Source organism: Hemiscyllium ocellatum, chromosome 16 (genome assembly GCF_020745735.1).
Source record: "Hemiscyllium ocellatum isolate sHemOce1 chromosome 16, sHemOce1.pat.X.cur, whole genome shotgun sequence".
In the NCBI taxonomy this organism is placed as follows: Eukaryota; Metazoa; Chordata; class Chondrichthyes; order Orectolobiformes; family Hemiscylliidae; genus Hemiscyllium; species Hemiscyllium ocellatum.
Genome location: NC_083416.1, coordinates 47,511,001 through 47,537,216, shown reverse-complemented (window position 1 = coordinate 47,537,216; position 26,216 = coordinate 47,511,001). Strand labels below are relative to the sequence as shown.

The 26,216-nt window shown below is 41.6% G+C and overlaps 1 protein-coding gene across 4 annotated transcripts in view; it reads left to right on the top strand.

Moving 5' to 3' along the window:
* Window positions 1–26,216, top strand: part of myot (myotilin) — a 153,138-nt gene that overhangs the window by 78,606 nt on the left and 48,316 nt on the right. For all 4 annotated transcript variants that reach the window (XM_060836806.1, XM_060836805.1, XM_060836808.1 and 1 more), the window contains one exon: window positions 1,329–1,593. In XM_060836806.1, the coding sequence (XP_060692789.1) occupies window positions 1,329–1,593 (265 nt within the window). The remainder of the gene's footprint in view (window positions 1–1,328; window positions 1,594–26,216) is intronic.

Here is a 26,216-nt window from a genome sequence, read left to right as displayed (position 1 = left end):
AGGGTCTGTTAAATGAAATTCCATCAATGCCATTCCACCGCTGCAAAAAAAAACAATCAGAGCAATAGAAAATCAAGAATACAAATAGAGATTAGATTATTTACAGTGTGGAAACAGGCCCTTCGGCCCAACAAGTCCACACCGACCCGCCGAAGCGCAACCCACCCATACCCCTACATTTATCCCTTACCTAACACTACGGGCAATTTAGCATGGCCAATTCACCTGACCCGCACATCTTTGTGATTGTGGGAGGAAACCGGAGCACCCGGAGGAAACCCACGCAGACACGGGGAGAACGTGCAAACTCCACACAGTCGGTCGCCTGAGTCGGGAATTGAACCTGGGTCTCAGGCGCTGTGAGGTAGCAGTGCTAACCACTGTGCCACCGTGCCACCCATAAAAGCACTGTGGAGAATGTAAGGGCACACTTCAGCATTTAATCATCTGACCATGAAATTAATCATCTCCTTGTGTTTGGATTAATATTTTGAAAAGAAAATCATTCTGTAATTATCATTTTAAATTATAGAAGTGGAATTGTATGACAGTGCATTTTCAACTTTGGATTAATTAAAACCATTTACTGTAGAAGGATTTTATGAGACTGATTATGAATGAATCAATCTCATAAAATCTTTCATTAAATCTGAGTCATCATATATATTTTACACAATGGTTTGTTGTGGTAAAATTTACAAATTATTCAGTAATATGATTAATTTGTATTGTGCTTTCAGTTGTATACCTATCTCTGAAAAGTGATGAGAAATGTTTTGAAGATGGCAATTCAAGGCTGAGCACAATATTGTAACAATCCAACAGCAGCCTGAAGGCTTTGCAAATCTGTTCTCTGTAATCAAGTTGCTGATCAGCAGTTGAAAATCAAAACAGAAAATGCTAGAAGCTGTTCTTCAGTTTAAATCCTTCAGAAGTTAAACAAATATTGTCTAAGTTTCCAATAAAATTCATATTTGTGTGAGTAGAAAACCTCAAGGCACTATGGCCTCTGATAAATGTGAAGGTTTCAGAGATTTCACACAGACAGGCTTGATTTTACTGAGAGATCACACCTTGTGAGAGTGAGCATTTCAGTCACACATGTTCGGCAATGCCAAACACAGCCCATTGCATTTGATCTATTAATTTTAATAGGATCGCTACCACAATTATCCAGTATGGGTAATCAATGAATAAGGTTCACACATGGAAAATTGAGCTCTGTTTATTGTTGTTCTAATTTTACTTTTTAAAGAATGTAAAATATAATATAACAAAATGCCAGTGTACATTGTTAATGATATGTTATTTACTAATACATTTTGCAGAAAATCAGAAGACTCGAGAAGCTCAAGGCTTTCAGTCTTACACAGAAACACATCCAGATAACTCCCTGAGGCATCTGACTGTTGTGAATGACAATGGAATACAAACTACAGTAAACCGCAGAAATCCATGTGTACTGGAAAACACGAGGCAAAAAGCTTGTAAACATCTCACACTTGGTTCAGATGCTCAGATCCTTGAAGTTCGCCCTGATGTAGACACCTCTCCAACAAAGAAGTCACAAGCACAAAATCACCATCCTGAACTGTGAGTGTACACATATGTTCATAGCAAAATGTTCTTTTTAAACATAAACTGAGACCATTAGCAGGAAAATACGTATACACAAAGAAGTTTGCTGAAATATTTCAGTTATCTATTCCTTAAACAAGTGAGGGAACCCACCAGAAGGAAAGCAATACTGGTTTTCGTTCAAGCAATGGAAAGAATAGCAAGCCAAGATGGACTAAAAGACTTGTTTACATGATCTAACGGTTGTCAATTTGAGGGAGGGCTGAACTGGTAACTAAAACTGTAGGAAACGGTGACTGAGGATAGTAAATTAAGTTTTAAATCATCATTTGCACCTTTTTAACTATCGAAAATAGCTAAGTTGGGCTTGAGTTGGGTAATGTGTCTACAAGGCAGTAGACTAGATATCTCCAGTATGACAAAAGAAGACACAACAGAAAGGTTTAGAAAATGTACAATAAATAAGGCTCCACAATCAGACAGTTTCAATCTTAAGTGTAAAGTGAATTGGAAAATAATTGCCCCTACCTTTTTAAAAAAAAGGATGACCCTTCAACTTAAAAAATTGAGAGTCTCATCTCAGGATATGGGATCAGACGGAAGAATTAGAATGTGACTGTATGTTTGGTAATAACAGGTTTGAGGTAACTGCCTTCGGTTTGGTTATGATTAATCAAGGTGAAGCTGCTAGCTCATTAGGTGTTCTCAGATTTCACCTACAGAAGGCAAGTTACCAACATGGACACAGGTGGGGACAGTTTATTATCGATTTCATCCTTTGTTATTGTTTTCTTCAAGGAAATAAAACTTTGTGTTCAATATAGGACTATAGGAGATTTTTTTCTTAATTAATTGAATCAGGGACTCCTCACTCCTCCAACAACTGCAGAAATAGTTTAAAACTACTGTTTGCCATTCCATTGCTGTTATCCCTTCCCACAATGCTTAATAGCAAATTCTCTCCTTACCTTGTTCTTCATTCAGTCTCCTTCTTCAATTTCCTTTCAGTTTGCCAATTTTGTTATTCTCTCAGACGTGGAGTGTTAGAATTCATATTTTCTACAGTGCGTTCTCCACAATGCCTTGCTATCTTTCTCTTGGTTTCTGTTCTCTCTCGATATGGAGGACTCACTCTATACAGTTGTCAGCATTAATGCATCCTAAAAACATAAGGTATCAGCCTTGGCACAGCAGTAATACTCGCACTTCTGAATCATAAAGTTGTGGATTCAAACACCTCTTCAGAATCTTCAGCACTTCATTGACACTTCAGTGAAGTACTGAGGGAACAAGGTCTGCAGTCTTTGTAAAGTACATGGGAAGCATCCTCTGTCCTCGTATTCTGCCCAATATTTAGTTCTCAACCAGCATCACCAAAGTAGATGATTTGATCACTTTTTTTTAAAATTGCTGTCCATGGAATCTTATTTTGCACCAGTTTGTCATTATATTTTTCCATTTCACAACAGTTAAAAAGTACTTTTCTGACACTGAGACAGGGAGAGGTCATGAAAGATGTTTTATAATTGTACTCTCTTTCTTCATTCATCTACTGTTCTATAAACTGCACTGGACAGAATTAGCAATATATTTAGCTGCAAGTTATTCCACTTCTATAGAATATCCAAATCAAAACTTTTGACTCTGGCATAAAAGGAATAGGCATATCAATGAGATTAATTAAGTGCGAAAGTATTTCATATTTCAACACCCCTATGTGGAAATAGTTCATCCTCGTCTCTCTCTCTCTCTTCACTATATCTTTATTACAATGTTACTTTGACTCCCAACCAGGAGAATTGACTTTTTCACTCAATCTTCAAAACCCAAGAAATTGAGGGGTTTAAGTAGCTGATTATCAATGATGACAAGGCTACCGGACTTCACCTAGAATAAGAGATCAGTTTAATGCATCACTGCACCAAGTACTGATCCTAATATATCTACAATGTTTGGAGAAGAAACAAAACAATGATGACAGAGAAGAAAGTCAGTGATTGTGAAGTAACATAGCAGCACCAACACCTCACTTGACTGCATGCTTAGTTTGTGACCAACAGAATGTGCACTGTGATCATGCAGAATGGAGGATTCCGTAATGCCTGAGTCACTAACTGAACACACTTGTCCTCTCATTGCCACGACCTGAGAAGCATCACATAAGAAGGCCTCTTTCTCTGTATGAAATCCTTCATCATCCTGGGTCAAAATTATGAAACTGTCCCCTGACCATCATTTTAGGAGCACCATACCAGAAGACAGCAGCAGCTCAAGAAGGCCTCCTTACTTGGGCATTCTGACATTGCCATTCTGACTTTGCAGATTGTATCTTACCATCTCGGGGTACAGAGACAACGAGTTGATAAAATAGCTGAGAGCCATGTTGAAATGACTTTCCGTTGCTCCACGCTGCATGGGGAGGTTTACACTGGCAAGCAAAGTGCTGATCAGTTGGTCACTCCAAAGAGGTGGAAAACTAATTTGCGAATTGGAGCTTTAAGTGAGGGTCGTTAAACAGGGCAATCAGCTTGGTACATGCTCTGGAGAAGCTCCCTGCCTACTGTTGATGCCTTTACCTTAATTAAGCAGCTCCCTGCTGAATGTAGATGTATCCACTTTCATGAAAGCAGCTTCTCTGCAGTAGTTAGGGTGAAATGGAGTGTAGGGGTGGCAGTTGGGAGTTGGGGCATTGTATTAACAGAAGAGGCTTTGTGATTTAAAATTGTTGAGAAAAAGAGCAGTAGCTGCTCCGACAATGTCAGCATACTTGTCTAAAAGAGTATCTTTCCAGCCCCTTGAATGTTTTATTATACATTTATCACCTGGAGGTGCACAAGGTTTCCAACGTACATCAGAACCCACCTTTCTGCTGGCTCTAGAGAAGCCAGCCCTTGAATTGGACTGGCAGCATCAGGAATCCTTAATTTGATGGAACACTCTGAGGACAAGCAATTTGAAGCTCAATCTGGTAAAATGATCAAGTTGCTCTCATTGCAAGGTTTGGAAACCCCACCTGGCCTCAACATTAAGGACGCAAATTGAGTGGTAAACAAAACCCCATTCTTATGATCTCAGCAGTAATATAAACAGCAGTGTAGTTACTTCTGACTCACAAACTGTGAAATAATGTGCTGAATTTTACCAGTCCTCTGGAGGACCTGGAAAATAGCAATGCTTTGCTTTTGGGGTGGACTCTCCATAGTCATTTTAACATTTTGCCAGCAGAGGGGAATGTAAGTGCACAACCATCCTGCCCAAAGGACTCTGAAATTGAAATTCAGAAATCCCTCCTCATCCCTGCTGCATTTCTAAGGTCCGTTAACTGGCTGCTGTGATAAAATGTACCCCGACACTCTGCAAACTATTGGAACCACTGTTTTTGGGTCTGTCCAAAGGACCCCTACCACAATTACAAATTTAGCCTAGAGTTCACCTGATATGTTTCCTGCTTACATTGTAAAGGCAAGAGAACTTTTATTCTAAATTAACCCACAGGTAGTTACTGTGAATCAAAATGAAAATTTTCTAATTAGCAGACTGTCATGGCAGAGAACCTATTAGAAAAATAACTCTGTTGCAGAAACACACTTTAAAATCCATGGATAATCATGGAATTTGACACTGTTCGTGTGCAATTTGCTATCATAATTATAATCGTTAGTTTCACGTCAGAGTATCAGTTTCTCAATGCCAAAACAAATGGCTCAGATGTACTGTGGAAAAAGGATTACTGGGAATGTTCCAACCTGTAGTATGTCACCATGCCATTTATAACTGTGATCTTCTCTTGTCATCCCATTTATAATCTACATGGTTTACAGACTAGATGAGATCACTATGAACATAATAGAAATGCTATTAAAAAAACAAAAGTTGTAAACCCCTCATTCTGTTCTCTCCTTGTACCTCTTATTTCCATTTCTTGTGCCAACAATTGAAATCAAGTCTGCTTATTTATTGTAGTTTCAAGCATTAGGTTTTGACTGAGACTATAATCCAGACTGGCATTTCATGCAGTAATAAGTGATGAGCTGCAATGTCAGAAGTACTATGCTTCAGATGAGATGCTAAACTCAGACCCCAGATGCCTATTCAGGCAGAGGTTAAAAATTCTGTGGCACTGTTCAAAGAGCAAGGAGTTCTCCTGTTGCTTTGGCTGCCATTCCGACATGAAGTAGAACCAGAAATAAACATATTAACTGGTCATTTATGTCACTACTCTTTGTTGACACATGTTGCAGACAAAGTTGCTTTGTTTGGAACTGCTATGTGAAGTAATTAATTACACATGAAGCACAAAGAAGCAGTGCCTTCAACAAAACTGTTTGACAAACCTTTATTGAATTATTGACAAATAAGGGACATTTTCTAAGGAGGCTCACACCAAATTTCTGTCAAAGCAAGTCAGTTAATGTCATGTTAAAATAAGACTAGTGGGAAGTTAATGAAAAGGTCATGTTCTAGCCTTTAGATCAATGAGCCTGTAAAGTTTCAATCAATGTTCATATTAATTCACAAATGTATCAAGTGGGGTTAAGAACAGATCTTTGTTCTGGTATAAGCCTAATCAATGATCTATCCTTTTTTTAAATTTAAAACTTATTCACTTGTGGGATGTGGCCATCTCTGGCTGGCCAGAGTTTATTGCCCACCACTGGTTGCCTTTCTTCGTCACCCTGTTACCTGTGACTCCACTTTCAAGAAACTATGTACCTGCACCCCTAGGTCACTCTGTTTGACAATTCACCCAGTCTTGTAGCAGCATTTTGAATGGGCAGTCCAAATAGCCCTATCTCCCATCTCTACAGCCCAGTCATACATTCACTTGAAGCATCCTTTCTTCAGTTCCCTGTCAAAGGCATGTCCTTAGTAATTATTCCTCAAATGACAGCAAAATTCCATGAGTTTCCAGTCCATATAGGATGAGGAGGGAAGTGCTGAGTCTACCACAACCAGAACAAGATTTGAACCTCAAACTGTGGGCATTAATCTGATCTATACACTTGTTGTCTTGCTAACTGAGCTAGTCCACGTACTTAGCTAGACCCATTTTGAAAATTATTACTTAATTTGCCTCAACCACATATTCAGGCAATACATTCCAGATCATGACAATTTGCTAGTTAAAAACTGCCTCCTCATTTTGCCTCGAGTTCCTTAACCACTTGCTTCAAATCTATGACCTCTGATAACTAACAGTATTGCCACTGAAGTCAGTTTCTCCTTGCTTATTTTATCAAAGCTTTTAAGATGTTGAATGTCCATATTAAATATCTGTGTAACTTTGTTGTAGGGAAAGTAGCCCTATTTTCTCTAGCCATCCTATGTTCTGTTCATTCTACACTCTACAGTCCCCATTTCCCAGTTATTTCTATCCTTCTCCATTCTCTAATATGACTTTATCTTACCTTTAACATCTCTTGGACATCCTTCCAAAAACATGGTGCCCGAAATTCTAACACAATATTCCAGCTGAGGCAAAAAACATAATTTTTAAAATTTAGCATAAATTCCTTGTTTTATTTGTACTCTAAGCCTTTAAGTAAGAAGACTTTTTTTTTGTCTTTTCAACTTGTTCTGCCATCTCCAAATATAGGGGAACATATACCCAAAAGTTTCTCTATTCCAGATTCTTTAAATTCCTCCATAAATTTTGTTGTCTTTCCTCATTCATTCTAACAAAATGCATCACTTGTCAGAGGCTGCATGTCTGAAACAGAAAATTTTATTTAGAATAATGTTTAATGATTTAAGGCATTGAAGAAATCTTTCACAATATCAAATACTAATGAATCAGTAGATTTCCAAAACATTGCTCATGGTAGTTCGGAGACTGGAGGAAAACATGTAGATCCAGATAATAGCAATGAGGTAATTGCTTAACTTGTTTCCAAGGAACAATTACTTCTGGTCAGATTTTGGATATACATCAGTGCCACTGGACTTCTATCGATAGAATTTGTTCAGAAGCAGCAAGGTGGACTGCATTGGTCAACCAACTATAGTGCCAATGGGAGGCCCAGCACTCTTCAACTTATTAACACTTATATTGTGAGTTCCACAATCCAACTATTGCAGTTCCTTGGCACTTAGCTTGCAGAATAGGGGGAGGGAGGACCTTGGTGAAAGTGAGGACTGCAGATCAAAGTCAAGATTAGAGTGGTGCTGGAAAAGCACAGCAGGTCAGGCAGCATCTGAGGAGCAGCAGAATTGATGTTTTGGGCAAAAGCTCTTCATCATGAGTGAGGCAGGGAGCCTTCGGAGTGGAGAGATAAATGGGATGGGGGTGGGGCCAGGGAGAAGGTAGCTAAGAGTGCAAGAGGTGGATGGAGTTGGGGATGAAGGTGATAGGTGGACAAGGAGGGTGGAGCGGATAGGTGGGAAGGAAGATTGGCAGGTCGGACATATTAATTCCCTGGTGCTGAAGTGTTCCGTGGCAGAAGTGTTCTTCCTCCAGGTGTCAGGTGTGAGGCAGTGGCGGTGGAGGAGGCCCAGGACCTGCATGTCCCCGGCAGAGTGAGAGGGGGAGTTGAAATGTTCAGCCATGGGGCAGCGAGGGTTGATTGGTGCAGGTGTCCCAGAGATGTTCCCTAAAGCACACTACAAGGAGGCATCCAGTCTCCCAAATATAAAGGAGACCGCATCGGGAACAACGGATACAATAAATGACATTTGTGGATATGAAGGTGGAACTTTGGATGTGGAAGGCTTCTTTGGGGCCTTGGATGGAGGTGAGGGAGGAGGTGTGGGCGTAGGTTTTGCAATTCCTGCGGTGGTGGAGACGGAGGAATTGGAATACGGGATAGCATTTTTGCAGGAGGTAGGGTGGGAAGAGGTGTAATCCAGGTAGCTGTGGGAGTCAGTGGATTTGTAAAAAATGTCAACGTTAAGTCGGTTGTCATTGATGGAGATGAAGCGATCCAGGAAGGGGATGGAGGTGTCAGAGATGTTCCAGATGAATTTAAGGTTGGGGTGGAATGTGTTGAAGTTGTTGAACTGCTCAACCTCCTCGTGGTAGCATGAGGTGGCGCCGATGGAGTCATGAATGTATCGGAGGAAAAGGTGGGGAGTGGTAGCGAACATCCAATCCCTTTATACCTCCATCCACCATGACGAGCCCTCCAAGCCCTCTTTTTTTCCTCTCCCGACGTCTCCACCTGTACCCTTCCACTGACATTCTCATTCATTTGGCTGAACTGGTCCTCACCCTAAACAATTTCTCCTTCAAATCCTCCCTCTTCCTCCGGACGAAAGGGGTAGCGATGGGCACCCGCATGGGTCCCTGATATGCCTGTCTCTTTGTTGACTACGTAGAACAGTCCATTTTCCGTAGTTACACCTGTAGCACTCCCCATTCATCAACTTCACCAACACATCCCACCCTGACCTTAAATTCACCTGGAACATCTCTGACACCTCCATCCCCTTCCTGGATCGCTTCATCTCCATCAATGAGACCGACTTAACGTTGACATTTTTTACAAACCCACCGACTCCCACAGCTACCTGAATCACACCTCTTCTCACCCTACCTCCTGCAAAAATGCTATTCTGTATTCCCAATTCTTCCGCTTCTGCCGTATCTGGTCCAAGGAGGACCAGTTCCACCATAGAACACACATGGATGAAGATGCCCTCCCACGCATCTCATCCATGTCCCACACCTCCGCCCTCAAACCCTGCCCCTCCATCCACAACAAGGACAGAATACCCCTGGTCCTCACCTTCCACCTCCCCCCCAACTTCTGCATAACCACATCATCCGCCGACATTTCCACCACCTACAAACAGACCCCACCACCAGGAATATATTTCTTTCCCCACCCCTTTCCGCAAAGACCATCCCCTCCATAACTAACTGGTCAGGTCCACGCCCCCCAACAACCCACCCTCCCCTCCTGGCACATTATCCTGCCATCGCAGGAATTGCAAAACCTGCGCCCACACCTCCCCCTCAACTCTGTCCAGGGCCCCAAAGGAGCCTTCCACATCCATCAAGATTTCACCTGCACAATGACAAATGTCATTTATTGTATCCGTTGCTCCCGATGCGGTCTCCTTTTTATTTGGGAGACTGGGCGCCTCCTCGCAGAGTGCTTCAGGGAACATCTCCGGGACACCTGCACCACCCGTGGACAAACATTTCAACTCCCCCTCCCACTCAGCCGAGGACATGCAGGTCCTGGGCTTCCTACACCACCACTCCCTCACCATCTGACGCCTGGAGGAAGAACACCTCATCTTCCGCTTCGGAACTCTTCAATCCCAGGCCATCAATGTGGACTCCCCCAACTTTATCCTAGTTCCATCCTTCCAGCTCAGCCCATCCTCATGACCTGTCCTACCTGCTAATCTCCCTTCCCACTATCCGCTCCACTCTCTTTTTTGACCTATCACCTTCATCCCTACCTCCATCCACCTATTGCACTCTTAGCTACCTTCTCCCCGGCCCCACCCCCATCCCATTTATCTGTTCGCCCCAGAGGGTCCCTGCCTCGTTCCTGATGAAGGGCTTTTGTCCGAAACGTCAATTTTCCTACTCCTCGGATGCTGCCTGAACAGCTGTGCTTTTCCAGCACCACTCTAACCTTGAGGGGTGACCTTATCAAGATTTATAAAATCATGAGGGACTGACGAGTAGAAAACCCACATAAAAGTGCCAGAATTTGCATTTCAAGTCTCCTGTGTGGTGAGACGCTGCCCACTGATAAATAGCAGTTTCAGTGGATGAGGCAGTAACTGTTTACTTAGGGGCTTGAATTGGTGGTGGAATGGCTGTCCTCAAGCTCCCCAACATGGATTTAATTAGTACCAAGGTGGAAAGGTGGCAGGGTGCCCTTCTGCCGATAGGTTTGGTGGCTGAGGGGTATGCCTATCATGGGAGAGGCTATTAAGCACCACACATTCTGAGTGAATCTCCTTTTCTTAAAGGTATTTTGAAACCTGTATTTTAAAACTAAACTCCCTGCACTTAGTTTCTCATAATTGCATGTGGCAGTCATTTAATCTGTATAAATTAGATATTGGTCATCAACATACTCACTGATCTGTTTTTGTCCTGTGTCCGGTATTTCCTTGCAGTGTAATATTGCTTAATAAGAAAGTATCCTAATCAGTGCAATTCTCTTCTCAGAGATTTTGATACTTGTTGTGTTCTTTCTCTAGCAATGAACTATTTTCACCTCAGATTTTTTTCTACAATGTTGTTTTGATAATCAACTTTTCATTAAATAACTAACAATAATTAGATGGGGATTATAAAAGGCAAACAACACCTTAGAAGATAAGAAATGGAATAGTAAGGAGAACATAGGCATTGATAAGAACTGGTGAATAAATCATAAATAGTAGCATTGATAGTCAACAAGGTAATGAAAGTACCATATAGGTTATTGCCTGAGGGAAGAATTCAAAAGTTTAGAAGATATGTTCAATTTGTCCATGATAACTCAGTACTTTGCACAGTTTTGGTCTTTGTGCTTTTCAAAGAACATTGAAGCCTGGGAAAGGTATGAAAAAACAATATTAATTTTCAAGATGTGGATGGCCAACAGTATTGACCATCCTCAGTTGCACTTGCGAAGATGGTATAGAGCTGCCTTCTTAAACTATTGCAGTCAATTTAAAAAGATAACATCTGAATGAAAGGATTATAGCTATCAGGAAATATTGAGCAGATTAAAACTCTTCTGTTTAGAAAAAAGGAGACTTAAAGGAGGCCTTTGAGTTTACCTGGTTAGATATGGAATATGTTTCCAATCATGGACAAATAAAACATTTGGTGCCAAACACACAAGATGGTTATCAATAAATTGCATGGGAAAATTAGGAGAAATTACTTCACTCAACAGAGTGGATTGAATGCAGAACTCACTATCACAGGAAGCTTTTGAGCCAAATAACTTAGCTAATTTCAGTAAGTACATGTGAGGAAAGGGAATAGCAAGGTATGTTAAAACTCCGAGAGGAGGTGAATGAAACGGGAGGAGACCGATGTTAAAGCTTGATGCAGAAATAAAACCCATCAAACCTATCTCATGGGACAATGGATTTCCAAATCTGCTCATTATTCACAGCTTTGGACAAAGCTTACACTTTCCAATTACAAGGGAAAGGCAAAGTATCTGAAAATTTGAACAACAGATTAAGCCATTATATACCTCCGCTACTCAGTCGCGATGCAAGTATTTTTCACAAAGATGTTAGCATCAGTCCATAAAGGTGTCTTGCTGCCATACAATTAAACAACATTGCATATCAATTTCAGTGCTCATCTAATGCCAGGTATGTAGCATATACATCTTAGTGAACAAATCAAACAGCATGTTCCTCAGTTGTTTATAATAGGTGGAGTGCAGACTGTATTCAACTAGCTTGTGCTTTCAAAACAAAAACAAAATGTATACTGTTCAATGGGATTGTGTCTTTGGACAGCGCTGACAACCATTTTAAGATGATCAGTTGAATTTGCAATGGTATTACATACACTTCAAAGAATCAACACAACATTTATACACAGAGAGCTATTTTCCACAATGGAAGGGAATATGTTCAAGCCTCGCAACTTTTTTGAATTGCCCAGGAGCTTGGAGAACCTATTGGAAAAATAATGGAATCACTTTTAAAAATGAAACAGAAAATATAATAAAAAGAAGAAAATTCTCCTCACCTGTGTCTTAAATGTGCAACTCCTTATTCTGACACTTGTCTTTTGCTCCTTGACCCATCCTTAAAGGGAAGCAACGTTTCTGCATCTACCCAGTCAGGTCCCTTAGGAATGTTTCAGTAAGGTCACCTCTCATTCTTGTATATTCCATTCAGTACAGGGCCAAACTCCTCAACCTTTTCTCACAAGACAATTCCTCTGTATCTGAGATCGGCCTTGTGAACCGTCACTAGTCTGCCTTCAATGCCAGTATATCTGTCCTTCGATAAGGGGCCCAAAACTGTTTAGTGTATTCCATCTGCAGCCTAACTCATGCTTTGTATAGTTTTAGCAAAATATTCCTACTTTTATACTCCACACCTTTTGAAATAAAAACCAACATTCCTTTAGTCTTCCCTATTACCTGCTGAATTAGATGCTAGCTCTTTGTGATTCATAGACAAAGATTGCCAAATCATTCACACACAAATCTTTGAGCTACACGTTTAATAGTTTGACATATTTACCATTTGCCAGTTTGCTCATGGCTCAGATAGTATCCAGAGATTATTACCTTGGAGTTTCTGCAATCTAATTTAGGTCGTAACTGTTCAGTCTTTCAACAGAACTTCTTTTCTAATCCAATCAGTGTCGTTGATACCATGCTGGATAATGACTACTGGACCCTTCCCCACCCCGCCTCCAAGTTCTCAGACTCAAGGAGATGCCCTTGACCTTGGCAACTGGTGGGCAACACCACCTTCGGAACTCCTACTCATGTCTGCAGAGAGCAGTATCTCTCCCTCTAATTGTACTGTCCCTTTCCACTAATGCCTTCCCATTTCTGCTCCCTACTTGAAAGACCCCCTGTACCAAAGTGGTCATTTTGCCCATGCTCCCTGTAGTCCCCACTTTCATTCACACAGCTTTCAAGAACCTCTTAACTGTTGAACAATTGCAGGACTGAGGCTCCTCAATTTTACTCCCTGGGTCCTCCTACCATCCTTACCTGCAAACAAACTCTCCTGTCCCTGATCACAGAACAACTTTGAATTATCTAATTTGAATGGTGTGACTCCCCTCTGGAGCAAAGTGTTCAAGTAACTTTCCCCTACCTTGACATAGTTCAATGCCTGCAGCTCAGACTCCAGCTCCCCAACTCAAACCTGAAGTTCCTCAAACTGCAAACACTGACTTGCCGGTGTGTTCACTCTGGATCACAGTGGCATCCAGCAGCTTCCTAATGTCGCAGCAGCAAACTCATCACCACTTTCAACTTAAAGGACAGAGACCTGTCAGCCATCACTATCATATGTAAACAGACAGGACAATGTCCTTAATTTGATAGTAGGTCTGGCAGCAACCAATCCAGATTCCACCCTCAGGAACATTGTCAGGTGCTCCCACTGGCCTTCAGCTTGTGGGTGTTACCTACATATGATCACCAGTTGATGAGAAAATCCCAGCCTTTGTCAACTCTTACTGTACTTTTATCGAGATGCAAACTTAATCAGACTTGTACAACAGTAGCAACAGGTAGAGTAAAGCCAATGGTCAGTAAGGTCTGTTGTTACAATACCTTCTAATTCCCAGCATTAGTAAATCTGACTCGTTAACTTGGACATTGCTATCGACTTCGCAAACCTCATGCAGGAAAATGGTGGTATCACTGTCATATTAATCTATTGTCTTCAAAGTATCCAGCATTTTCTCATTTCAGTTCAAGTTGGACTTTGTTCCACTGTTTCCAACTCTTTGGGGCCTGATTATTGTGGACACTTCAATTACTCTGCTGCTTCTGACACTTTCACTCTTCATGAGGGCAGTCTGTTTTATAACCGTGCCCAACTTGTACAGCACCAGTGTTCAGGAGAAAGATTCTTCGCAATTTTCTGAAAACGCCATGCAACTTGAAGGAAATTGGGAATATACGGGTCAAAACGCTGCTTTATTGTGGTATTCCTCAGACATGGAGTAGGCGGACCAGAAACTGTGTGGCCTATGGCGATAACCGCTGAGAACATTTTAAAACAGCATGGGTAGGCAGTCTAACAAGAGAACAACTCTTTCTTAGATCCCTCTAGTGGAAATTTGTTTTATTACAACTGGGGCCAGGGTTTTTAAGAAGCTGCAGTTTTTATGTCATTTATTCAGGTTATAATTTTAAGATTTAGCTCCGTTTACAGTAGTGCTTTGAGTTTTCATAAGAAACATCTCTGTGATATTGCAGTGCTGTTGCCCCTTTAAAGAGGTTGTGCTTAAACAAATCATTGCAGAATTTCTATACTAAATTAGGTCCTTTTTGTTGTTAAATATTTAATGTATCCTCTGCCAACTGTATTATATTACATTTGTTATTTTTTCCTATTAGGCTGAGCAATAAACATCTTGTAGCCTGGAAATTGCAATGCACCTATAAAGGGACAGCAGGGATCAATCACTGGGCCTGACACATATCTAATATTGGAAGTCAGGCTTCATTATCACTGAGCTAGTGAGTTATGTCATCCAAACAGCTCAATCCAGTCGCCAAAGCTAGATTCCAGTCTTTGTTTACAGAGGCTGGCAGGAGTGCATCCAAAAAAAAACCCAACTTTTTTTTAAACTGAGAGATGAGAACACAACCACTGAGCTAAACCAAGATGGCTGGAACCTTCCTGGGTTCGCCAGCGTTAAGCATTAACTGAAGGAAACAATAAAAACACATTTAAATTATGTTTACTATTACTGATACTTGTTACCTGCTCAAGCCTAGGCAAGAAGTGACCCCATGATCAACCATTGAGAACTTCATACAAATGCACAAACAGAGACAGGAGCAAGTAGGCAGGCTTCCTGAATGCACTCGGAAAACTGATTCAGCAGGTTGGAGGACTCCACCAATGCTGTTTGTACCGTATTGCCTCTGTCATATGAACAGCCAAGCCCAGCGCACTCAGCTTGCATAAAAATAAAACGCGCCCATGGAGAAATTCAATAAGTCTGGTGGCATAGTGGAGAGAAAAAGTGTTAGCATTTCGTATCTGGTATGACTCTTCGTCAGAATCAAATTGGACTTGAAATGCTGGAACATTAACTCTGTTTCTCTCTCCAGGGATGCTGCTAGAGTTGTGGAGAGTCCAGCCCGCTTACTCTTTCAATTTTGGTTTTCCACCATCCATAGTGTTTTGCTTTTATTCGAGTACCGTCGGTGTCTGTTTGGAGTCCATACAGGCCTCGCTCTATTGCTCGGACACTGGTGCTGTGTACCAATGGCAAGGTAACAGGGGAATGAGAGACTTGCCCCCACTCCAGGTGCCCCTTCCTCATATGGAAACAGGGTGGCACCAATTGATGCCCAGCCAGAGAAGGAACCACATTCAAAATTCCTAGTAGTCTCCTGTCAGGACACTGCAGAGATAGGTGACATTCCAGCTCCACCCTGCCTGACACCTTTAACTCTGTGGGAGTTCAAGCCGAGGAGAATCAATCATCATCTGGATAGGGCAGTCCCAGCAAGAGTGTACCAACTAGCCACAAACAACCACAAGGTCACCCAATCGAAATTCTGAGATCAGCAGGCTCCATTGTAAGGTGCCACACAAGAGGCTGCTGCATAAGATAAAGATGCATGGCATTATGGGTAAAGTATTAGCATGGATAGAGGATTGGTTGACTGAAAGCAAAAAGTGAAGATAAATGAGTGCTATTCTGTTTGGCAATCAGTAACTCACGGTGTGCCTCAGGCATCAGTGTTGGGACTGCAATTATTCACAATTTATATAGATGATTTGCAGTTGGGGATCACGTGTAGTGTGTCAAAGTTTGCAGATGACACTAAGATGAGTGGCAGAGCAAAGTGTGCAGAGGACTGTGAAACTTTGCAGAGGAACATAGATACTTTAAGTGAATGGTCAAAGGTCTGGCAGATGGAGTACTATGTTAATAAATGCGAAGCCATCCATTTTGGTAGGAGTAACAGTAAAAAGGACTATTACTTGAAAGGTAAAAAGTTGCAGCATGCTGCTGTGCAAAGGGACCTGGGTGTCCTTGGGCATGAATTACAGAAGGTTGGTCTGTAGGTACAGCAGTAATTAGGAAGGCAAATGGAATTTTGTCCTCCATTGCTAAAGGGATTGAGTGTAAAAGCAGGGAAGTCATGTTACAGCTGTATAAGGTGCTGGTGAGGCCACACCTGGAGTACTGTAAGCAGTTTTGGTCTCCATACTTGAGAAAGGATGTACTGGCGCTGGAGGGGGTACAGAGGAGGTTCATTAGGTTGGTCCCAGAGTTGCGGGAGTTGGCTTATGAGGACAGATTGAGTTGACTGGGATTATATTCATTGCAAGTTAGAAGAATGAGGGGGGATCTTACAGAAACATCTAAAATTATGAAGGGAATACATAAGATAGACGTAGAGAGGATGTTTCCACTGGCTGGTGAAACTACAACAAGAGAGCATAGCTTAAAAATTAGGAGAAGCAGATTTAGGACTGAATTGACAAGGAACTTCTTCACCCAGAAAGTTGTGAATCTATGGAATTCCCTTCCCAGTGAAGTAGTTGAAGCTACTTCAGTAAATATTTTTAAAGCTAAGATCGATTTTTTTTGAACAATGAAGAATTCAGGGTTATGGTGGAGGGCGGGTAAGTGGAGCTGAGGCCATGAAAAGGTCAGCCATGATCTTATTGAATAACGGAGCAGGCTCCAAGGGTCGGACGGCCTACTCCTGCTCCTAATTCTTATGTTTGAAGGCAGGCTCCCTGCCCTCTATCTGTGTACCCCAGGACTGCACCAAGATGTAGTGGGAGGAAAAAGGAGGAGAACAACCTTCTGAGGACATTTCGGTGGCATGATTCATCCTTCATTTGAAATATGTTATCACAGTTGTAAGTATGTGTTCACTCCTCATCATCAGCTATTGAGAGCAAATGTCACCTTCGCTGCAGGTACAAGAATGAAGTTTGAGTGACTGTCCAGCCTTAGAGCCACACAATGTTCAAACACTGTCTGAAAAATGGCATTTTCCCCTTCAAGCCCATAACAGCATGAGTCCTTGTCTTTATTGAATGAAGGAACATCAGAGGTCCATGTAGAAGCATCCCACTGGCCTTGTTTTCAGGATCTTCCATGTCCCAATGTTTGGAGGATGCTGTTCAAATATTGTGAAGGTTTCCATCCATTTGTCACTTTAACTTTTTATTAAACAGATGAAAGGGACAGAATGATCAAAGCATGATGCTGCTCTTGAAGTTGGGATGCTGGCCCGAGCAGCTTCACAATACAAGGAAGTCCAGTCGACATTGCTTTGGCCAGCGTGGCTGTGCTATATGATGCTGGAGGTGCTCTTCAGTCTGAAGAACATCCTTACCATCACATGCTGCAGCTTTCATGGATCCCCATCTTCTGTCCCATAGCCTTGATGTATCCTCAAGTTGTCTGAAGCAGAGATTCCTAGGATCAAGCAGCATGCTCTCCCTGCATGGATCTGGTATGAAATCCCAGAGATGACCTCCGTGGCCCTAGCAGAAGAAGATATTGCATTACCGATACTTTGGACAACATGACATGGAGTTTTGACCTCTGGACAGAGAATCTCCACTGCCCCTCTCTCATCTGATGGCATTCCATGAAAGATGAGAGTTGGTGGCTCTCTTACATTTTCACCACATCATGAGGCAGCTCCACATCTGCTGGAGGTTGATGCAAGTCCTGCCTTTCCAGATGCACGTGTTAATCATCCATTCCTGTGCAGCATCTCTTAGTGTAGCAGCCACACGGGTGACCACATCTTCTGTGTCTAGATCCATTGGTGACGGTTCCAATAAGCCTATACGGGCAATATCAGAAATGAAACACCTTCTCAGCAATAAGATCCTTCAGCAGTCACAGTAAACACAAATAACATTTGAATAACATGCTCTAAACATGGCGACATGGATGGCCCTGAAAAGGAGGACAGCGGGATGCCTCTATGAGTTCTTATTTTTTATCATTTGTCCTGATTCAGAAATCTGTTGCTGAAGTCTTATAATGCATATATAGTCAGGGCATGAATGAGTGGCAACAATAAGGAGAACTTCTCCCTACCACTCCAACCCTCACAGTACTCAGAAAAGGCAGCATTAACTAGAGAATAATGGTCTGGACAGTTTATAGTCCAGGTTGTAAAATGTGCAATTCTTGCACCTTGAGCAGGCAGTGGAATCATGGATGGTATTTGCTATTTGGCAACGAGAATGAAACTTTCCATTTACAGGACATTGCTCATACCTCACAGCCATTTTAGCATTGATTTGTCATGCTGAATAATGTGGTCAATAATGCATGGGATCAGGACTTGTAGTTGACGGTCGGTCAATGTGTAAGGTGCTAATACAGCATTTTGTGATAACACATGTCCTTCACCTGTAATGTTTGGGCACCTGTTTAATGCCCTTTGAAAGTCTCACATCACTTTCTCAGAGTGGATCTTACTTCACTCTTTCCCCATGGCTGGTTCACCGGACCTGTCGAACTGACTACGGCTCCTAGTCTGCAAAGGTACAGCCCCTTAGCCCTGACTGCATTAAGCAGCTGACTGACCGTGTCCAAATCACTGGGCTGATATATTGGAGGAGACCACCAACTGACTTTGTCAGGACCACCTGACTGAGTGCTGTCTCCCTTGACCTGACCCCCTTTGTCTTTGAGACTTGGCTACTTAGTTGAAGCATGTACAGTGTATTTGCTGAGACAGCTGCTGGCACATACCGCAAGTGTTACATTGACATAGCACTGTGCCATACAGCAACATGTCTGCCGACTTGACTGATTACTGCTAACAATCTTGACTGTGGTTGGGGATTGTACAGGGCTTATAAGCCAACTCAAGTCTAGGTTTATATAAAAAAGTCTCAAATCCTGCATTGTATACACACACCATAGCTTGAAAAGTTGAACATACTATAGAGCGGAGAGGTGGAATTGAAAAAGTAAATGTCATAAGTAAAAGAATTATACATTCTAAATTTCCTTTGATGGTCTTTATATCCAGTAGTATTGCAGCTCATATGAACTGCTTGTTCCTCTGGAGACAGTCTCCTTTAAACTGCAGTCAGTCCTTTTCCAAAGTGGCTGCTATGACACTTTATGTGCCTTTTAGTTTCAGATTCTCTATCTCTGTGGTGAACCTGTAGCAGAGATAGAGTCCGAGTTTGAAATATGGAGAGAAAACTACTGTTACTGCATCACATAAGTCTCCTTGATGTTATTCCCTCCTTTAACCAACAAAGAGTCATAATGTTATAGAGATGTACACGCCGACCAGATACCCCAACCCAATCTAGTCCCACCTGCCAGCACCTGGCCCATATCCCTCAAAACTCTTCCTATTCATATATCCATCCAGATGCCTTTTAAATGTTGCAATTGTACTAGCCCCACCACTTCCTCTGGCAGTTCATTCCATACACGTACCACTCTCTGTGTGAAAAAGTTGCCCCTTAGGTCTCTTTTATATCTTTCCCCTCTCACCCTAAACCTATGCCCTCTAGTTCTGGACTCCTCCACCCCAGGGAAACAACTTTGTCCATTTATCCTATCCATTCCCCTCATGATTTTATAAACCTCTATAAGGTCACCCCTCAGTCTCTGACGCTCCAAGGAAAACAGCCCTAGCCTATTCAACTCTCCCTGTAGCTCAGATCCTCCAATCATGGCAACATCCTTGTAATTCTTTTATGAACGCTTTCAAGTTTCACAAGGAGACCAGAATTGCAATATTCTAACCAATGTCCTGTACAGCCACAACATGACCTCCGAACTCCTGTACTCAATACTCTGACCAATAAAGGAAAGCGTACCACACGCCTTCTTCATTATCTTAAGTTGCTACGATTGACATTTGTAAAGAGCCCCACTTTAAGTTCCACTCCTTGCTATATAATTTTGAGAGCTGGGTCTCAAACATTAACGTGTGGAAGATTTTAAATCTAGATATCACAATATCACCTTTCTACCAGTGCTTGTGTTTCCCACTGTCCCTTTACATTAACACATAATGGAGATCACAGCGGGTCAGACAGCATCCATGGAGAAAAAGCAAGCTAATGTTTCGAGTATAGATAATTCTTCAGAGTTGAAGTGAGGCTTCACCTCAGGTCTGATGAAGAGTCATCTCGACTCGAAACATTAGCTTGCTCTTTCTCCATGGACGCTGTCTGACCTGCTGTGATCTCCAGCGTTTGTTGTTTTCAGTATAGATTTAAGCATCTGCAGTAGCTTGTTCCTAAGTTTATAATCAAAGCTTTTCACAAATTGAGTCTCATTCAATAGCTCACAATTGCCATATATCACTGGTATCCTTACATACAGACGAAGGAGGACACCACTTCAACTGGGATAACACATCCACCCTAGGACAGGCTAATCAGAGATACGCAAGGGAATTCATGGAAGCCGGAACTCCATCAATTAGTGTGTTGATTTGGACCCCATTTACCAACCTCTGAGAAAAAGAACTAGAAATAATATCACCCACTTTAAGAGACCAAGACACATGAATAGAAGGTGGGAGGCTCACTGATGATGTTACCTGGCATGGTAGCAAAACAAACCCCACAAACTCTTAGCATTCGCCTCTACCTGTGTTTTTGTTTTTTCCACTGTTTACCTATTATTTACTATCTATGCTATTTAACTCTGTGATCTGCCTGCATTGCTCGCAAGACAAAGCTTTTCACTGTGCCTCGGTACACATGACAATAAATGCAATTCAATTCAACCTGAACTACAAATCTTCTCAAAAATCACAAACCCCTATGGGCGCAGTATGCTATAACTAGCCCGAAGATGGGAAACCAACGCCGTCTAACTAACCGCCATCCGCGAACAACTGTAATTCCTATATGAATGCCTCAGGAAACAGGTATTACCAAAATGTCTCAAGTACACACTACCGCTCAACAGCCCACAAGCCAGTGGAATATCAAAACAGAACGGCTGCAGAATGTTGACAGAAATGATTAACAATGCCTACAACCGACTCCACAATCGGGAAATTTTGCACCAAAAAACTTTATACACCAACACGACAGACCACGAATGAACAAGCACACTAGAACGAGCCTTCAACATCAAACAACAGCAGACCAAGAAAAAGAAAAAAACTATCCCTACAAGAAAAACTGGACAAGCTGACACAAAAGAACAATAGACAATTCAGAAACTTGGATTAAAAACCTATCGAACCGACCACTAACAGACACGGAAAAAGCCATCCTAGTAAGAGGGATGAACTACAACCAAAGAGACATGGACAAAAAGGACTTCTTAGCAGCATTAGAATCAACCCTGAAAGACAACAGACTCGCTGAAGAAACTCAGCAGACCATTAGATAGACGGATGCACCAACATTAAGCAGGAAGAAGGAAGGGAACACCCTCAACACAAAAGGAAGGTCCTAGAAGGATTCAGAAAAGACAGAAACATTGTTATCCTACCTGCAGGCAAAGGGCACATGACCCTCATCCTAAACAAAACACAGTACATTGAAAAAGCAAACTCACTGCTCACAGATACCAACACTTACCAACAGGTGCCGATAGACTCAACTCCACAGTTAGGAGACCAGAACACAGCTATATTGAAGAAGCTTCATAAATCAGGCCAAATTAACAAGACAGATCTCCAAAAAATGAAACCTGATGGATCCAACACACCCCACGTCTATAGATTACCCAAGGTACACAAACCAGGGGCCCCCTAAGACCCATAGTGTCTCACCTACTGGTACACCAACATACAGACTAGCAAAGGAACTCCATAGAAAACTGAAATATCTTGTAGAAGACGCATACCACTCCAAGCATTCCACCTGGGAATTGCTTAACGTCATCAAAGACATCTAGGGGATGAAATAATGGTCTCCTTTGACGTAATAGCACTATTCACATAAATTAACATCAGCCTGGCCAAAGAAACGCTGACTGTACTACTGGACAAATGAAGGACACAAACACCAAACAACACCAATTTACTCAGCAAGGACAACATTCTCAAGCTAGTAGACCTGTGCCTCACTATCCACTTCACCTTCAATGACAAGATCTACAAACAGATCAATGGGACATCTATGGGATCACCAATATCAAGCCTCTTAGCAGAAGCTGTAGTGCAGAGACCCGACGGACAGCCCTCCCCACAATCCAACCCAAACTTTGGGTCCACTATGTGGATGACACCTTTATCATCACAAAACAGAACAAATTACAGGACACCTACAACATCATCAGAAACATCGTTACTGGCATAAATTTCACTAAAGAGGAGGTTAACAACAATAGACTCCCCTTCCTCGATGTCACAGTGGAATGGGGAACTGTAGATCAGCGTTTACAGGAAAGCAACACACACAGATCAAATACTTAACTACAGAAGCAATCATCCCAACACACATAAACAGAGCTGCATCAGGACATTATTTAAATGAGCCATAATGCATTGCAGCACCAGGAACTATGAGCAGCAGATGAAAAATATCTATGCAGCATGTTCAAGAAGAATGGGTACCCAATAAACACAATCTGCCAATTCCTAAACAACAAACCCAAACAAGTAGACACAACACACCCAGAAACTACAGCCACACTACAGTACATCAAAGAATCTCAGAGATGGCAACCAGACCACTCCAACCCCTTGGCATCATGGTAGCCCACAAACCTACCAAAACACTTACACAGCTATTGATGAAACTAAAGGACCCTATTCCAACAACAAGCAAAACAAATGTAATTTACAAAATACCATGTAAGGACTGTAACAAACACTACATTGGACAGACAGGCAGAAAGCTAGCCACCAGGATACACGAACACCAACTAGTCACCAAAAGACATGACCCACTATCATTAATATCCTTACATACAGATGAAGAAGCACACCACTTTGACTAGAATCACACATCCATCGTAGGGCAGGCTAAACAGAGACACATACGGGAATTCCTAGAGGCCTGGCATTCAAACTGGAACTCCATCAATAAACACATCAATTTGGACCCATTTACCAACCTCTGAGAAAAAGAACTGGAAATGATATCATCCACTGTAACAGTCCTAGACACATAAATAGAAAGCGGGACGGAACACCAGCGCTTCACTGCAGGCTCACTGATGCTGTTACCTAACATGGTGATGAAATGTCTGGAAACAAACCTGCTAGCTCAGTGAGCAAACTTACAACCACAATCCATTGCCACATAATTTGGACAATCCAGGTTAATGAAGGAATTTCGACCTCCCATTGTTAAGGTCATCAAGATGCCATCAAGAAACATATTGGAGTCTTTGGTGCACTTTTTCACAATGGATTTTGATAGGTTTCTTTTCTCCTTTCAATTTCTGCTGGTGAGCTAACTGTTGCTTATTGTCCTTACATTTTTTCCAGATAGTTTTCATAAGGCCTGTGCTGCATTCAGCAGTGGAACTGCACAGGTGTTCCTATTCTTAATACCATAAGACAGAAGCAGATGTAGGCCATTCAACCCCTCAAATCTGCTCTGACATTTAATGAGATCGTAGCTGTTTGGATAATCCTCCACATCACTTTCCTGCCTTTGGCCCAGAGCCCTTAAATCCTCTGGGTGATTAAAAATCTATCTCAATCTTGAAAGTACTTAATGACACAGTCACAACAGTAGTAAAGAATTCTACATACCCATAATCCTCTGAGAGAAGAAATGCTCCTCATCTCTATCCTAAATGTGTGACCCCTTAGTCTGTGATTTGTTCTCTGGTCATAGACTTTCCCACAAGGGGTAACAACTTTTCCACAGCAGCCTTGTCAAGTCCCCTAAGAATCTTGTAAAGTTCAGTAAGGATGCCTCATGTTCTTCTAGATTCAAACAAGCACAGGCCTAACTGAGTCAACTTCTCTTCATAAGGCAGTTCCTTCACACCTAGTATCAGCCTTGTGAACCTTCTCTGAATGTCCTCCAATGCCAGTGAACCTTTCCTTAGAAAAGAGATCAAAAACTGTTCAGAGTTTTCCAGACGTGGTCTGACTAGTACCTTGTCTGGTTTTAGTGAAACTCCCTACTTTTATATTCCATACCCTTTGAAATAAAGGCCATCATTCCATTTTCCCTCCCTGTTGCCAACTGAACATAAACTAGGTCAGAGATTTTTAGAAAGTCAGCCTCTCACATAAGTCTTATCACCCCCAAAGACATTTTGTAATAAAATGCCTTGACTCCTTTAAAGGTGTTTCCTTTTAAACAGAATTCCCAGGTAGTAAATAAGCCAATGGAATTAAAGATTAATAATTCTAATATTTGAATTTCATGACAATATCAAAATTAATTGTACAAACTTTTTGATATCCTTTTGACATATTTCAGATTAGCCTGGTGAACTGTTAACTAGACAAATCCCCTTACAGTCTCTATTTCCCAACTCCTGCAGAGACAGTCACAGCAAAGATTGAAGTACACAGTGGAAATTTGTCACTCGTAGTACTTCCAGCTATTGTCACGATTCTACTTACTCTGCTGTGATCTCAAATCACAGATTATAACATTTTTTTCTATTTGATACTTTGAGGAGTGTTTCGTGATCAATTACTGTCCTTTTCTATAATAATACTCATTCTATGAAGCACCACGGGATATTGCTGATCTCATTATCCTCTATTCACACATTTACCTACCTTGATTAGTTCTATATCACTTTAGATATTGGTTAAGCTGGAGACAGATCTCTGAGACTGTGAGATTAGATTAGATTAGGTGAGATTCCCTGCAGTGTGGAAACAGGCTCTTTGGCCCAACAAGTCCACACCAACCCTCTGAAGAGTAACCCACCCCCCCCCCGACTAATGCACTGAACAACTATGGTCAATTTAGAATGGTCAATTCACCTGACCTGCACATCTTTGGAATGTTGGGAGAAAATTAATACTAAAAATTAAGATGATTGATTTGGTAACATTGGTCCAAAGTACAAGATAGTTGTCTTTTCCCAAGGATAGGTGATTTCAAAACTAGGGGGCACATTTTTTAAGGTGAGAGGAGAGAGATTTAAAGAAGACATGGGGGCAAGTATTTTACACAGGGGGTGACTCGCTTGTGGAATGAACTTCCTGAGAATGTGGTGGATGCAGGTACAGTTACTGCATTAAATTGAATTGAAATTAATTGAATTGAATTGAACTTATTGTCACATGTACCAAGGCACAGTAAAAAGCTTTGAGTTGCGAGTAATACAGGCAGATCACAGAGTTAAATAGCATAGATAAGTAAATAATAGGTAAACAGTGGCAAAAAAGACATGTGGATAGATATGTGAATAGGAAAGGTTTGGAGGGATATGGGCCAGGAACAGGCAAATGAGACTAGTTTAGTTTGGGATTATATTCGGCATGGACTGGTTGACCAACGGGTCTGTTTCCATGCTGTATGGGTCTATGATTCTATATTAAAAAGACATAATCCATTATAGATAAATATTGAAATTAGATTGTGTTGCATCACTATCTTCCTATGGAGCAATGCAGCTGAATGCAAAAATATTTCACATTTTTCATTTGAGAGTGTCAAGTATGCAATGTATGTTAGACCACTATTATTGTATTAGGAACTAGAAACATAACACAGTCACTAACTAATCCAATAAGAAATTCAAGTTAAACATCCAACGCAGAGCACTAAGATTATGGAACTTGCTAATATTTGGAACATAAAATAACATGGATACATTCAGGGGAAGCTGGATCGTTCTTTCATTCTTTGATTGAAAGTGGCTGTCGCTGGCATGGCCAGCATTTATTGCCCAGCCCTAATTATAGGTTTGCTGAGCTATTTCAGAGGGTAGTTACAAGTCAATCACATTGCTGTGGGTCTGCAGTCACTTGTAGGCCAGGCCTATTAAGGATGGCAGAGTCTTTCCCTAAAGCAGCCGGATGAATTTTCAGGTCCATCAAAAATAATTTCACAGTCACTGTGAATTCAAATTCCACCAGCTTCTGTGGTGA